A 15,411-nucleotide genomic window follows, 5' to 3' on the forward strand; every position below is an offset into this window, starting at 1 on the left:
ACTTGAAGTAGTTTGATACCTATTTGAAGTTTTAACTAATGCGTAAAACCATTTGGACTAACATAACCAAATTCTGTAATGGTACCAGGCGAACAAAGGTTGCACAACTCGTGGTAGTGCGAACTATAGCTAGTAATACTCCGTTTTATACGTTTTTCCGTATAATACGAACAATAAGGCAAACGTTTCAAACCTAAGGATTAATACTCGAATTCTATGATCCAGGCTTATAATTGCTGAATAATAAAGTCCGTTAAAAAAACACACTACAATTTGGGCAAAATATTACCTACTAAACTTATAATGCAACAAAATATGACCAAATTTTTTCGTATTATATCCGTATAAAACACGAATTATATGTTTAGCATTTTTTTCATTTTTTTGGGCCGAATTTTTAAGCGAATTAGAATCCAAATTTTCAGATTTTAGACGAATAATTTCCGTACCAAATTTTTGCCGTCTACAAATTTACTAGCTATGGTGCGAACCCAAAATGGCTTCCTATCAAAAATAAAAAATTGAATAGAAACGCAACGGTAAAGTACAGAGCAACCCTCAACAAGAATTTCTATTAACCTGCGCCTACAAGCCGTCATCCTCTCCTTGTTTCAAGTTTTAATAGGTACTCACATAATGCTCATTAGTCATTACTCATTTTGCTCTTCACACGGTATTCACCTCAGCAGTCTTCTTTTCCCACTTGTCCTCACAAATTTGTTCCATCTTCTACCCCATACTACCAGTAATGTATTATTTCCATTTAGTTTTTCCTTTCTCACTGTAACTGTTATATCTATAAACCTTCTATTATTAGTTATTTATAGCTGAGACTTTCTGAGCTCTTTAAAATCTTGAGCAGAAATGAGCTGTCACTTGGCACTTGTCCTTCGCAGCACAGACAGAGCTGAGAGCTACATGATGAATACTGGGAATTCTCTTCTAGCCAGTACTCTTGTTTTACCCTTACCACTTTCAGACGACAACATGAAAACAAAATGTAATAATGACTCACATTTAGGTTATGATGATGATTACATATGTAAGAAAACTTATGGTATACTGTCATAAAAAGACCGAATTTAGTAGTGATTCAGCACAAAATAGTAGCCAGGAAACACAAATCATTCAACGGAATGTCACACCGCCAGTTGATCAGAAGCTGAAACAATTCTCGCACGATACAACACCCATCCAACATAGGATGGCATCACAGAGGCACACCTGCCACAGAAATTAGACAGCAGAGACGATCATTCAGTTTGTATCATCCTCTTCATGTTGATTGCAAGCTGCATAGCCCCACAATCCCCTTCACAAGACATTAGAGATCAGTAAGAACACCACTTACCACATTGTCTTTTTATAGGAATGCATCCTTTTCAAGTAGCTTGAGAACCTCCTGTTGGTTGTTCAGCTTGGCTACATCAAGTGGAGTCTTCCCGTCCAGGTTCTGAAGAGTTCTGTAGCAAGACAAGCACAAAATAAAATCAACAACAGTGGTTTTAAACAAAAATGAAGATAAAGCAGGAGTTTGCTTACACAGCTGCGCCACTTTCCAACAGAAGTGCTACACACTCCTTCCGGCCATAACCAGCAGCGTAATGAAGGGCAGTGTTTTTGTTCTTATCCAAAGCATCAACAGTTGCTCCAGCATCAATGAGGACTTGAGCACACTTCACCTGAAAATACAAAGTAAGATTGGTAACAAGTTCAGCAGAGCTTGCTTTACAGTAGTTCCCAATTAAACGATGTTTTAAGGTAAATTTTTTTTACTAATAACCATGCAAAATTTTCATTGGAATTACAAGGATCCACTTACATAATAGCACCATTACACCCCAAATTATCTAGAGCAGCACCACTGCTACTAAGAACAGATTAATCAGTGCTGTCATGGGTTTGATGCCAATTCATGTAAGGATCAAACAGATAATCCAATAATGCCGAGCACTAGATATGCTCCAATAATCCAAGAAAAAAGGAGGGCCTGATATTCATTAACATTTATTGCTGGAAGAACAAGTAAAACGGATGCCACTGCCCACTTCGATTTGAGAATTCTCTGAGCTGCTAATGATTAGCCAGTAACAAACAATAACATGTTAACACCCATATCTCGCAACTCCCACACCCAATGTCTGGCATGTGCACATTGCATCCCTACGGAGTTATGGGTAGTTAGGGAGAATGAGATAGCTAACAAAATCATCCTGATTCTCACTACCAGCAGTGTTCACAACCAAATTTTACTAAAAGATTCTTTCAATTGCTGATCGCAAACTCAAAGATAAACTGCCATAATTTGACTTCCAGCAATTAATTTAATTCTAAACAGATCATCATACCTCACCATATCCGCATGCAAAATGTAAAGCTGTTCTTCCCTCCGAATCCTCTTCATCTTTATCAGCCCCAGATGCAAGTGCACTCTTCAAACCCTATTGAATTAAAAAAAATAACAAGGGAGACCACTGTTAGATTAAATATTAGTAGAAGTTTGGAAGGAAATAATGAGAAACAGATACTCAGATATATAGTCGATCCAACCCTCACGTTCTACAAACACTTTTAAAGGTTATTATAGTAGTATAAGTAGGTTCTGGTGAGTCTTGAAATAACTAAAGAGTTTCTTGCAGGGCAATATGCGATTACACGCCGAAGGATGTCAGACTACCTAGGATCACTGCAGAAACATCATATTTCACAGCAATGGGTCTTTAAGACGGGTCTTTCCACTGATATATGGCGATATGGAAAGTCATAGTTGCATTTCTAGATGAGAAGCAAACTAGACCACTAGGAGTAGCAGGTCTGTACTAGTTCAAGGATGTGCGCATTAGTTATGGGTGTCATCCTAATTTCCAAAAGAAGCAAGAGAATAAATTCACCAAAACATATAGGAGCACACTGCACACTATGAACCTTTTGCCTTATTAGCTTCAATATTTCTATCTAGATTCTAGTCTTCGTCAACAGTGAAACAATATTTTGCTAAAACGATAGACTTCCACCAACTTGCAACACCATGCTTTAGTATTTGAGATGGCGAGGTGCGATCTAGAGGAATGTTTAAGACTCAAGAATCCATGTCAGTGGTAACTGCATTTACAAATCGGTGCTCCAAACTGGGTTCTCATCGCTGAAAGAGAAACTTACGCTTCGATGTGTCTAGAAACAGATTATCTCTTCTGACAGATCAAAAGCGATCAAAAGCAATGCAAGGAACGAAATATGACGAAATTCCAACACTAGCACCCACGCTAAGCTAGGTTTCTTTGCTTAATTGGTCTTCTAATTATCTCAACACATCTCTAATCAATAAAAAAGAGCGCATTCCCAAACAACAAAAGAATAGAACAGAGGCATGCTGGAAATTTTACTTTCTCTTATCAAATATCCCTCCAATAAAACCTCAACTCTTTCCCCTCGTTTTCAATCTCTCTCTCTCTTCTCAACAACAAAAGAAACCAGACAGACTTTGAAGAAGATAAAATCTCTCCTCGGTACTGTCATGGAATTGCCAACTTTTTTAAGTTCATCTGTTATTGTAAAGTACGCAGCAATATGTTTCAAAAACAAAGACTAATGAATGGGATATGAGCTTGAAGACAAAGAACGAAAATGACATCCTTCTAAAAAATGAAGACATACGAAAAAGATAACAAAGCTTGAAAAAAAATGGAGGTCGCAGCTACCCCATTTCTTCATCTTTATCAGTTTTTTTCTCCCTTTATATCCCATAAAATTTTCAGTTTTTTTATCAGTTGTAAAGATGGTATTTTGTTTGGTCCTTCTGTTTTTGCAATAATTTTCAACTTCAAATCAGCCCTATAGCAGTATGCTTATTGAGATGACTTGCAAAAATATTTTGAGTTTAGCCCAGAATTGTATCTTATTTCTGTCTTGTTGCCATAATAACTATGGTCAGCTTCAACTTAATCATTTTGGTTCAGCAATTTTTGGTTGAACCATACAAAGAAATTAATCAAACAAAACTAAATCCCAAATCAAATTAGCAGTGTCTGTTAATTCCAATTTTTCCCAAGAGGAGAAAGCCAGAGCAGTATCTCACTTAAATTTCGTCCATCCGACTCAATGACAGATTAATATATATCATACTCTGAACAATGACCATTAAACTCTGAAAGAAAGAAATGGAGTTGGTGAGATTCAATTGGGTTTAGAGCTGCATCAAGAGATGCTTTTCGTCAAGCCTCCATATTTTCCTTGAATTTGCACTCGCCTTTGTTATTGAGATGGAGAGATTTTATCTTCAATTCTTGTTTGAGAGAGAAATAGAGAGGTAGCCGTTTGGTTTCTCTTGGTGAGGAGAGAGAGAGAAAAGAAGACATGTTGTGGTTTTTTGGGTATACTTGGTGTAAGGTATTAAAGTTACAATTTTACCCCTTTCATTCCCTTGTTATATTAAAGTCACATCTGTGTGTCAAATTTGTGAGATCTGGACAGCTATTGTTGGCTGTCAAGATTAGGTGTCATTTTGAGATGTCAAGGTAGCCGCACCCAATATATATACTTATGCAAGATCATAATTTATACTTTACAAACGTTTGAAATCACGGACATGAGAAGCAAGAATGTTAAGTACCTCAACATCACCAACACTAGAAGTGTGATGCACAATTGACTCCTCGTCATCCCCAGTTAAATCTTCTGCTTCATCTGGTATAGACAAATCACTTCCATCGACTACATCTCCAGCCGCCCCAAGGCCCATTGCCTGCCCTAGCTTTTGCAAAACCTCGGGGTCATTCCAATACCTACACCAACATTGAAGGATTTAATCATCAAAGAAATAAATAGAAGAAAATTAAATTCAAAAAGAAACAAACATTTAAAGATTGAAGAATTGGGAAGCATGAAGCATAAACCTCATACCTACATCAACAAAAACAAATATGGAAAATGGTAATGCCACAAACTTTAATGTATTTTCAAACACATTGGAGTATTATATAATGGCTGCTTGACAATACAAATATGGAAATATGTTTTCCCATAATGCAAAGAAGAAAGATTTAATTGTTTTTTCCGTAATGTAACTACTGTGCTGGGGGGTTTTGAACCCAGGTCAATATCAACTCCCACAAAACTATACCAACTAAAGTAGGAGCCTACAAACTTTACCAATTACAACATTATTAAGGATTTGATAATATGTTAGAACTTAGAAACATAGACATGCATTTGGTGTGTGCGAGTGTATTAATGGCCTATCCAGATGAGTGAGGTATATGCTTCCCATCTGCCTAAATATTAGAGCCTCAAAGATATGCATACTATACTTTTGGCAATGGCACAAAAGCATATTGTCCACACCAAGATCAGGACACATATCAAGGTTGTCCTCACAAATGCTTCCTCTGAAAAATAATGATATTCTAGATTTCATAACCTCATCATTGCAGCTGGACCACCGCTCTCTATATCATCCAGGATCGTCTTCAAAGAAGGATCATCTTTTATGCGTGCCATTCTCTCTTCAAGCTCCTCTTTACGCGCAGGATTGGCTAAACTCTCCAGCATGGAGGATGTAGCTGGATCCTATAAAACCATGTGGACAAAATCCACTCTAAGACACCATTATCATAACAAACTGTGTGAGAGGCAACTCAAGACAAAAAGATTGTAAATACCTGGATTAAAGCAGAACCAAGGCGCTCAGCCATATTCAGGAATTTGGGATTTTGCATAACCTGCTGCATGGTAGAGTAATACTCTTGTGAATCGAACTGGGGGAAAGCATCATCACCTGCACCCCCAACAGTTTTTTGGAGCTGCTCAGCCATCTGGGTGAATGCAGGATCTTTCGCAATCTGTGCAGCTAACTCCTTTATGGTTGGATCCTATATTATCCACCACAGTAGAATTATTTTACAAGAGAACATAAAGTAATTGTACCCACAAAATGCCTATTATATTATCCATTTTTCCTTACTCTCTTCTTTTTTGACATTTTTTTTTTATTGAGGCTCAAGTCTGAAGCGCCTCAAGGCTTTGATGCTTTCTTTAAAACACTGGGCCAATGTGTCATATTAATCTGACATACTTTTTTAACTGCTTATCTTTAGGGCTTCAACCAAGTGAACGCAAATAATGAAAACCTAAAACCAACTAAATTGGCCTTCTTATAGTCCACCTTTGCACCATATTATTACAAAGTAACAAACAAAAGGCATTTGTAACAAAAATAATCTCTTCACCTCTACATATTCTACAAATATATAATTTTGAAGGAAAAGCTAATCAATGATAAAGACAGTTCGAAGAAGGGATAGTACATTGAGTAGGCCAGACATGGCAGAAAAATCAAAAGGATCGGCAGATCCAGTCCCATTCCCAGGAGCAGTAGGCGCAACAGCTGCTGAACTTTTGCTCCCTGTCCAAATGTTAAATAAAACGATATTTATGTATGTGCCCTGGTCAAAATAATATAAAAAAATACACATCTGATTACCTGAATTGGGAGAGGTGGGGAGATCCTTGTCAGAATTTGACGAAGCCATAATAATAAACTCAACCGCACAACTAAAACACTGTTAGATTACAAGACAAGTATTCTATTTATTATTACTATTCATTTTATATAAATAGATATCGAGTCCGTACTTTAATATTAGAGAGAAAACGGATGAGGATAAATTATTATTATGATGATGATGATTACCTTTTGGGCTCTGCGGCAGTGGGGGTGAAGTCAATACGAGAGAGAGAAAAAAAAGATTGAGAGGCGTTTTATTATTTGAGAGGTGGAGGTTTGTTTCTTGGCCAAGCCAAACCCAAAATCCCAATTATTGTTACGTTTTTAACCCTACTCGATCAGACGACAACTCATCACTCGTCTCACCGACTGGGACCCATTTTCAAATCTTCTAAACTTTCTCCACCACCACAAGATACGTATATTCTCTTTTCTTTTAACTTCTTTTATACTAGCAAAACTATGTACGCACTTCGTTGGAGTACCTATGATTTTTTAATTAACTAGTATACTGCTATGCACTGGGCAGATAGGGAGAGGGAAGAGGGAGAGACTAGTGAATGCCCGTGCCATTCGGTACTCTAGACATATTGTTTTTGAACAACACTCCAAGAGACCATCTCTATAGTAGCATTGGATCGATGATATAACTATTTCTAACAGTTTTATACTTCATAATCATTTCATACGCATACTCAAGTGAGCTTAATGATTGCAATTTTATGTATTTCATTTCTCACAAACCGACTCATTACATATACCCTTACACATTCATTAATTCAACACATATCAGAATAAGAATGAGGAAAATAAAAGGAGAAAGTCTTCAATTAAGAGCATCATCATTTTAAAAAATAATAATAATAATAAATATCCAGGAGAGTCTCCTTTGTATTTTTAACATTTCAAAAACCTAAATTCTGTCATAACTTGAAAATCAAACAATACAATTCTCATAGATCAACCATACCAAAATATATAACTTCATATTTATACATAACACAAATTACTTGTAAAACTAAAAGACAACTCATTAAACATTAAAGAAGACTTTGCATACCATTTATGCATAAAGTTAAATGGTATTATAACTGAAATGATTGTTTAATAAAGGGAGTTCTAAAAATAAAAGCTGGTGAAATAATCCTAAAATATTGGTTTAGGGGAGCTCTAACCAACTTCTGTGAAATTCGATAAGCTCATGAATATCCTCCTGAACAAAAAATGGGATTTTAATTTCATCAAATGAGTGATTGTCAACAAAACCACACCACTATAGTCCTTATTGTAAGTTATTGATTCCAATCCTCTCACTTGGAAGTAAAAGATAAAATTCAAATACTGCCTAAAAAAATGGTGTTGACTAATAACATGAAGTAAAACAGTTTGCCAAATCTATGTTTTTCTTTTTTCTATTCAGGTTTGATAAATTCTAACGAAAGCAACACTAATATAAAGCAGTCCAAAGCAAAACACAAAACAGTATCGTAGTATAACATACACATAATATCAACACATTGACGTATAATGACAAATACTCTAACAAAATTGTAATATGTCACAAACGATAGGTAAACACAAAGCATCAGCACATTGACAACATCTCTAACCACCATCCCCTCACAGAACTCTCGAGCAGCCTCTATATCGCTGACTCCAACATACCACACGTACAATCATCGAATTCCAGCTCCAAATATCTCTTTCAGACATTACATTAAAACACTCCCTTGCAATACCAACTTCCCCATTCTTCACATACCCATCAATCATATATCAAATTCCACGACACCAAATCCAACTCACACCTCTCATCAAACACCTTTTTCGCATCCCAAATTCTCCTAATCAAAGAATACACATAAATTAGAGAATTCTGTCCAAACAAATCTACTGCAAACCCTCTCTTCACAATCTTAACATGGTGTTTCTCCCTTCGTAAACCAACCCAAGTTCCACACAAACTTTAACTAAAAAAGGAAAAAGTATAATGATTATGCCCAACCCCTTTCCTACCCATACGTTCATAATAAAACTTAATAACATTATCATACTCATTTAACTTAACATAAGACTAATAATAGTATTATTACAAATAAAAACAACATAATTACCCATAATTATAACAAATGTAGGCTGCGAAGATGGAGAAAAACACGTTATCTTTTTTTTCTAAAACTTGTAAATTTTATTGATCTCTGCATTTTTCATTCTGTTTTGCTCATCCAGTTGCAGTTGTTGGTATTGAAGTTGACTGGATTCACAAATTCTTGTCATTCAAAGTGGATTGATAAAAGTCCAATCTTTGCGTTTCGATTCTTCAGATAGGATTTTTAATATTTCATTCTATCCCTGACTGTGTTTTAAGTGAAACGACTTTGTGTTACAGTGACAGGGAAGATGTGTTTGTAATCTAGCCACAGTTACAGGAGTTTAATTATTGGAAAAAAGATGAGAATAAATATTAAAAATATGCATTTTAATCACTGAAGAATATTGTAAAAGGGTCGATTAAATGTAGAAAATATGCTCACATATTTATGAAACAGTCACTGGCTCATCAAATGAAGGAGGTGATTAGGGTTAGTATGAAAGTAATGGGAAAGTATATGTTCCTGGATTTAGACAAAGTGTATATGAAAATTTGTGGTTTCTGCACACTAATGCAACTCGGAAGACATAAATACACTTAACATAGCTTAAAATTTTCTGACAGATTAATCAAAAACTCTAATGGCAGTTAAACTGCATAATGGTATATTGTAGGCTAGACTACTTACCAAACCTTGTGAAAATGGACTTTCAAGCACTACACCACAACAGGCTATTTGCAACGGCAAAAAACCGTTACTAATCATTTTCGCAACGCTTTTTAAGCGTTGCAAATATGGCGTGGGTAAAGTGTTGGAAATATTTGCAACGGTTAATAAGCGTTGCAAACAGAATTTTGCAACGGTTATTAACCGTTGCAAATAGAAATTTCCAATGCTTATTAACCGTTGTAGTCATGATTTGTAACGCTTTTTATAACTAGTGCGTAGTCAAATTTAAAACCTTTGCAACGCTTTCTAAGCGTTAGTAATTTGTTAAAAATATTACCAACGGTTCTTAAGCGTTGCAAAGTGGTTAGTTAATTTTAAAAAAATTAATTTAAAAATCGTTTGTAACGGTTATAAACCGTTGCTAATGTGTTGCTGATTAAAATATATATATTTCTCATATTTTGTAGCAAGACCATCTAAACCTACGAAAAATGAATGACATCCACAATTTTGTGTCACTGAATACCCATAAAATTGAAAAATTAAATAACCTACAAAGAATTGAATTTCAATAACATTTGAAATAACAAGAAAGAACATAAATCAAGGTGAGGCTTGACCGGTCTTTCCTCCCAGTAAAGTAGGGTAGAATTACATGCCATGACAGTGTAAATGGTCAAGACAGAAATTTGTATTCTCCTGCTTATACTTCCTTTAAGAAGAGCAACAGCTAGTCTTCTGTCCAACATGTTCTCCTCGGATCTAAACAGTAGGAGGCCTAGCATTGTTCAACCTTGGTAGACTTGCCATTCAGGAAAGCAATCAGAAATTCAGAATCATAAATATACAGAGACACATATTGTTACAAACAAATTTATGTGGCTATAATAGTATTATTTATCATTGAGGAAACACATGGTTGACTTAAACACTTACTACCACACTTACTAGAACTGCAATGTGATTTATTTACATTGAATTAGTACTCCGAACATGTAAATGCATCAACAAATTGAATTGTAAACAAAAACAAAAGTTGACCATTTGCCATGATTATTGTCTACTACATCCCGATTCCCGTGTCTTATCGAAATATCATATGTCTACTTTGCTTGAAAAGACCGGGGATGGAGATCTTCTCAAAAGTCAATCATTTTTTTTTCTAAGAAAAATAATTTTAAATTAATGAAAAATCCACAAAAGCATCGTATCTAGTAGTGAAACCCAAAACTCTGAGAATGAGTAATGTAGATTAGCCCTTCAGTTAAACATTCATCCTCAAATATAAAAATTCAAAGGAAAATAAGTACATGGTTCTTGATCTCAGCAGCCATGGCCATAAAAGCTTGTTCTACATTTGTAGAACTTTTGGCACTAGTTTCCATGAATGGAATTCCAATTTCATCAGCAAAAGCCTAAACACGTATAAGAATAGATGTCAGACAAAGCTGACCTTTTTTCTCCATATACTAATATTATACAAATGCAAATTGAGATAGCATAAAGAGGGATTGGGAGAAAACGTTCTCCAACAAAAAGAAATATAGTAATCATTAAAAACAAAATGTGAAGGATAACAAGTTCCCTATCTCATAGGACACCACTTTTTTATCAGTTAGGTCACACTTGTTACCAACCAGAAGCTTGTTTACATTCTCACTAGCATAGCGATCGATTTCGTTTAACCAATATTGTTTCACATTGTTAAAGCTCTCCTGGTCTGTAACGTCATAAACTACCTGAAAACAAATACAAACACAATGAGCCAGTACTAGCGTAAGAATATCCAATGTAAGGTTAAAACTGCGGGATTCACTTACTATGATGGCGTGTGCACCACTATAATAGTTGTTGGTGATTGTTCTGAAGCGTTCTTGCCCATCAGTATCCCACTGCATGATAAAGAAGGGAAGTTAATAATTGTATTAAATGAATGAAGAGAAGAAGGGAAAAAAGAGGTTACACTCCTCTCAGAGAGGAGAAGTTTGATCACGCAAATAGTAGAGAACTATATATTGTCTATATGGCATTTTCCACTTATATATCCATGGGGATCTACCATTTGTCAAGCAGCCACTTAAGCATCTACCTTATGCACCCCAATTCAGTGATTCAATTATATCCCCAGCTCTACTTGTTGGTTGCGTGGCTGGGCTGGCACGGAGAACATAGGATTCCCATGTCATCTCTACAAAGACAAGGAAAAATATCTGAAAAAGTCCATCCACATATTGTCGATGAAGCGATACCCGATCCTGATTTCCAGCTTAACGACATTAAAATTGATTGATTTGCAATCATTTTCAAGATATTAAAGCGTCCGATTTCCTTGGGAAACACTCTCTTTCCAATTTCACGGTGTTTAAAATCCGCGAAAAGATAAGATCCGGTCGAGATGATTTGGAGCATTTAAGATTGTAGAGAGGAGAACTCCTAATCGATTACTATAAAAATTAAACAAAATGCGTAAACACGAAAAACTAGCAAAAGGATGCATCATTGCAACAAATCAAAGCTCATGAGGGTACTATTGGGATGTGAGGAGAAACATTATTGAAGGATGGTGTCTTTAGGTAACATTTGCACTTTTTAAAAGATTGGGTGAAAATGACAAGACTCTATCATAAAATTAAAACCGTAAAAGCGCACTAGGCGTGTGGAACCGGGTTGAACTAAAGAAGGTTTATACCGGTCGCAAAGAATGGTCCTCACTTACGTAAATCAATATCAAAAAGCTTCTTGAGACCGGGCCTCTCGAAACTTTCACAACCACTATTTCTCCATTGTGTAAAATTGCACGATGTACCTAAGGGCCACAGTTTCAAACCACATAAGAAGAAGACCACAACCTCATATGCATTCACAATAGATAGATACAAAATCAATAATAGCAGGTTACTCTTAGAACTTTAGATCAATGAGATGCTTAAGTTTTCATTATCTGCTACTTATAATAGCATGGAAGTAAACTAAACAACAAGAACTGTTCTTCTCCATTATCTTAGACACATTTTTTGCAGATTTTTTGTGGAATAATAATTTCTCTTATTTGAACACGACATCTCAAGTAGCTTTGTTCTATTTCGGATTATTCAATTTTTTAGCAATGCCATCTTGAAATTATGATGGACTGTAAATTTAGTTGTAGATTGTATGCTTTTTAGCTACTACAATGTTTGACAAGCACATGTGTGCACTGAAACCTTTATTGAAGTATAACACAACGACAAAGACATTTTGGGCATTCCAAATTCTTTCTTTTATGTTCTTGGCGTTTGCATAATTGAAAGGGAGGCGGCTTGCAAATATGATATGCTATCCTCTATAGAAAAAGAAAATTGTGTACAAGATCTTGTCGTGAAAACATATAAATGCATCCCTTTACTTGAAAAATGGAGCAAATACTTGGCCAAGACTAGTCGCTGCTATTGGTTGATCTTCAAACTTCTTAAACAGGACATCAACCGGGTGTTCCCAATTCATTCTTTATAAAAGCTCGGGCATTACGTGGTGAAAAAGCGGGGACTCTATCCTGCAATATCGGATGGAAACCACTTCAAATTACTTGAACAAAATCACGATAAGACATACCCGGTAATTTAAGTACTTAGTATCGTCACATCCAAAAAGGATAAGGATTTGCGGGGACGAGATATGATGAAGATGAATACCGCAACTTGGCAAGTTCATCCACAAACTCTCGAGGGAACAAGTCAGACTTTGTGGAAGATAGTTGCCCAAGTTTGATGAAAGTTGGGCCAAGTTGCAATACACATTCCCGTAACCATGAAGCGGTTTTCTCGACCGCCATAGTCTTTGCCACCTCTGCCATAGTCTTTGCCACCTAATTTTTTGTATACATAGAGAGGGGTGTAACCCTTTAGAACATGACTCAAGTATATAATTAAGTAAACCTAGAGTCCGTACAACGCGATGGCATTCCACATGCTTTGACAAAATCAGACCTCAATGCGGATATAGGTGAATTGCTAATATATAGATATCTGCCGGTGAGAAACAACGAATATATACATCGATCACACTTATAAATTTTAATTACTACCAACTTGACACATTTCATTTCCACCAGCCCAAGTTCCCAAGTTAGTACTAGAATTGAACTGAATCCCAACATCCACACACAAAACTCTCATCAAATGGGGCCTTATTCTCAAAGCTCCATTTCTCGAATCTGATCCAACCCATCACCTCCACATTCATACTCACCATCCCACGCTTGCTATCCTCACTAATAAGGTCAACTATTTTCTTTTCTACATCTTTGAACCACCGCCCAAAAGAAGACTCTCGGTATTCTTCCCTTGTTGAAAGGTGAAACATCTGTTTCACAAAGAAACTCTCCTTTATAGAACAAGGACACTTCCATGACATCGTAGTAGATGTCCGCCTTCTTATTAGGATTTTCTACTAAGAAGCCCGAATTCCCATTTGGAGATATAACGATGCGAAGCATTTAAAGGAATGTTTACCATGTCAACTTGGAATTCGGGAAGATGGGTCCGATCTGAGCGAGCGGTGATGACGGATATAAGCTAAAATGATGATCATCGCAAAGAATCGAGAAATGAGAAGACGGCCGGAGAAAGGTGTTGCTACTGCTTGGTAGGTAGGAGGGGGATAAGGATTATGGTTGGGAGGCGGCGCAGGTAAAGGGTAGCTGGTATATGTATTAGGCTCATAGTTAGATCTGGAGGGTGCTGTTGTTGGATAACCTATTACAGACTTGTTCCGATCATCTTCCCTCAATGAACTCATAGAAGATATAAATTTTAGAGAAAAAAGTTGTGAGGAAGGAAAAACTATATGACCATAAAAGCAACTATTCCGTGGAGCACTAATGAAGTAATGAGTATATCTTCCGAGGTATTCATGGATAAGACATTGCCTATATAGATAGAAACGAGGAGAGGAAAATATAGAATATCACAATTTTGGCATAAGTCCGCGAATACTTATTCATAGTTTGGCTTACAATCAGTCCACCCCTAGGTAAATGGTATAGGATACTTAATTGATAGTAATAAAGAACAACAATCCACGACACCTGACTATCAAACAAACAAATTGGACATTATTAAAAGTTTGGATAATATTGTAAACCCCCATCTGAACTGCTTCAGTTTTAAAAGGCTTTTTCCTTTAAATTCTCTTCACATCATTGGAAGACTTGCCTAGATAGAAAGGTGTCGAGAAAAAAGAGTTTTTTTTCTGGTTTTCCGGGTCGAGGCCTGCCAGAGTGGTAAAGTTCGACTTCAGCTCATGGTCCATGTTTTAGCGACCAGCGCTCGAAAAAGCGGCGCCAGCGCCGAGTCTTTTGTGGGCTTCTGATACTTAGAATCGATTTTGGTTTTGGTATAAAAACAAAATCAGTTTTTTGGAAAACCTAACTTTTCCAAAACCAAGAAAGAGAGATTATAAGATAGCAATTCTTTGTGAGTTGAGTATTCATTCTTTGTGAGTGAATTGAGAGACTTATGTCTGTTACTCGGGACATCTAGTAAAACTTGGAACTTCGCTTGTGTGGGAAGTAGGCAAATTGCCGAACCACGATATATCTCGTCTTGTGGTTTGTTCTTCTTTTATATTAATTTGTCTTACTTTATATACTTGTTATTTGATATTGAGAAGTGTTGGGATATTGCTTGGAGGGTGTTGAAGTCTTGTCTATTGAGAAGGATCGATCCTTGTTTGGATTGATCCGTTTGTTGTGGTAACGCGTTGTTTCGCAAATCGTATATTCACACCAATTGGTATCAGAGCTTAGGTATACGACCTAGGATTTTGAGTTTAGTGCTCGAAATTTGTGTAGACAAGGTGTTCGATTAAATTCTGAGGTGAAATTTTTTTGGGTTATTGTGTGTAACTTGAAAGATGGCTCCCAAGATGTCAAACGCAAGGTTTTGAAGTAGAAGTTTAATGGGAAGAATAACTTTGGGATTTGGCAAGTCCAAGTAAAGGACATCCTCATCCAACAAGGTTTGCCTGAAGGCTTTAAAGGGGATTAAATCTAAAGCGAGTATGAGTAATGATGATTGGGAAGAGTTCGATCTTGAGGCTTGTTCATCAATCTGGTTATGTCTTGCTAATGAGGTCATGTATAGTGTGATGGGAGAAAATACCGCTGCG

The 15,411-nt window shown here is 36.3% G+C and overlaps 1 protein-coding gene and 2 long non-coding RNA genes across 5 annotated transcripts; all 3 read right to left on the reverse strand.

Annotated features, from left to right (window-relative positions):
• Positions 1–988: 988 nt before the first annotated feature.
• Positions 989–6,923, reverse strand: LOC147525500 (ankyrin repeat domain-containing protein 2B-like). 3 transcript variants are annotated; one of them, XM_086607677.1, is made up of 10 exons: positions 6,689–6,923; positions 6,479–6,557; positions 6,303–6,400; positions 5,658–5,867; positions 5,417–5,565; positions 4,610–4,781; positions 2,349–2,441; positions 1,543–1,682; positions 1,352–1,463; positions 989–1,224 (listed from the first exon to the last, which is right to left on the reverse strand). In XM_086607677.1, the coding sequence occupies exons 2-9, from the start codon at positions 6,525–6,527 to the stop codon at positions 1,364–1,366; spliced, it is 1,011 nt and encodes a 336-aa protein (XP_086463803.1). In that variant the 5' UTR covers positions 6,528–6,557; positions 6,689–6,923; the 3' UTR covers positions 989–1,224; positions 1,352–1,363. The 3 variants fall into 3 exon arrangements, with proteins under 3 accessions (XP_086463803.1, XP_086463810.1, XP_086463816.1); XM_086607684.1 differs by having other exon boundaries at positions 6,479–6,549; positions 6,689–6,819; XM_086607690.1 differs by having other exon boundaries at positions 6,479–6,541; positions 6,689–6,787.
• On the reverse strand, positions 5,949–6,255 carry LOC147525501 (uncharacterized). The gene is made up of 2 exons (XR_015221821.1): positions 6,161–6,255; positions 5,949–6,024 (listed from the first exon to the last, which is right to left on the reverse strand). It is a non-coding gene; the product is annotated as an uncharacterized LOC147525501 (long non-coding RNA).
• Positions 6,924–10,449: 3,526 nt separating the features above from the next.
• On the reverse strand, positions 10,450–12,325 carry LOC147525502 (uncharacterized). The gene is made up of 3 exons (XR_015198216.1): positions 11,981–12,325; positions 11,085–11,156; positions 10,450–11,003 (listed from the first exon to the last, which is right to left on the reverse strand). It is a non-coding gene; the product is annotated as an uncharacterized LOC147525502 (long non-coding RNA).
• Between the last annotated feature and the right edge of the window lie 3,086 nt (positions 12,326–15,411).

This window comes from Coptis chinensis, chromosome 1 (assembly GCF_015680905.1).
Source record: "Coptis chinensis isolate HL-2020 chromosome 1, ASM1568090v1, whole genome shotgun sequence".
In the NCBI taxonomy this organism is placed as follows: Eukaryota; Viridiplantae; Streptophyta; class Magnoliopsida; order Ranunculales; family Ranunculaceae; genus Coptis; species Coptis chinensis.

Coding starts and splice junctions, on each gene's coding strand:
- LOC147525500 (XM_086607677.1), bottom strand. CDS start 6,527: ATGGCTTCGTCAAATTCTGACAAGGATCTCCCCACCTCTCCCAATTCA. Junction 6,401..6,478: donor CCCCACCTCTCCCAATTCAG/GTAATCAGATGT, acceptor ACATTTGGACAG/GGAGCAAAAGTTCAGCAGCT. Junction 5,566..5,657: donor TTGGTTCTGCTTTAATCCAG/GTATTTACAATC, acceptor ATGGTTTTATAG/GATCCAGCTACATCCTCCAT.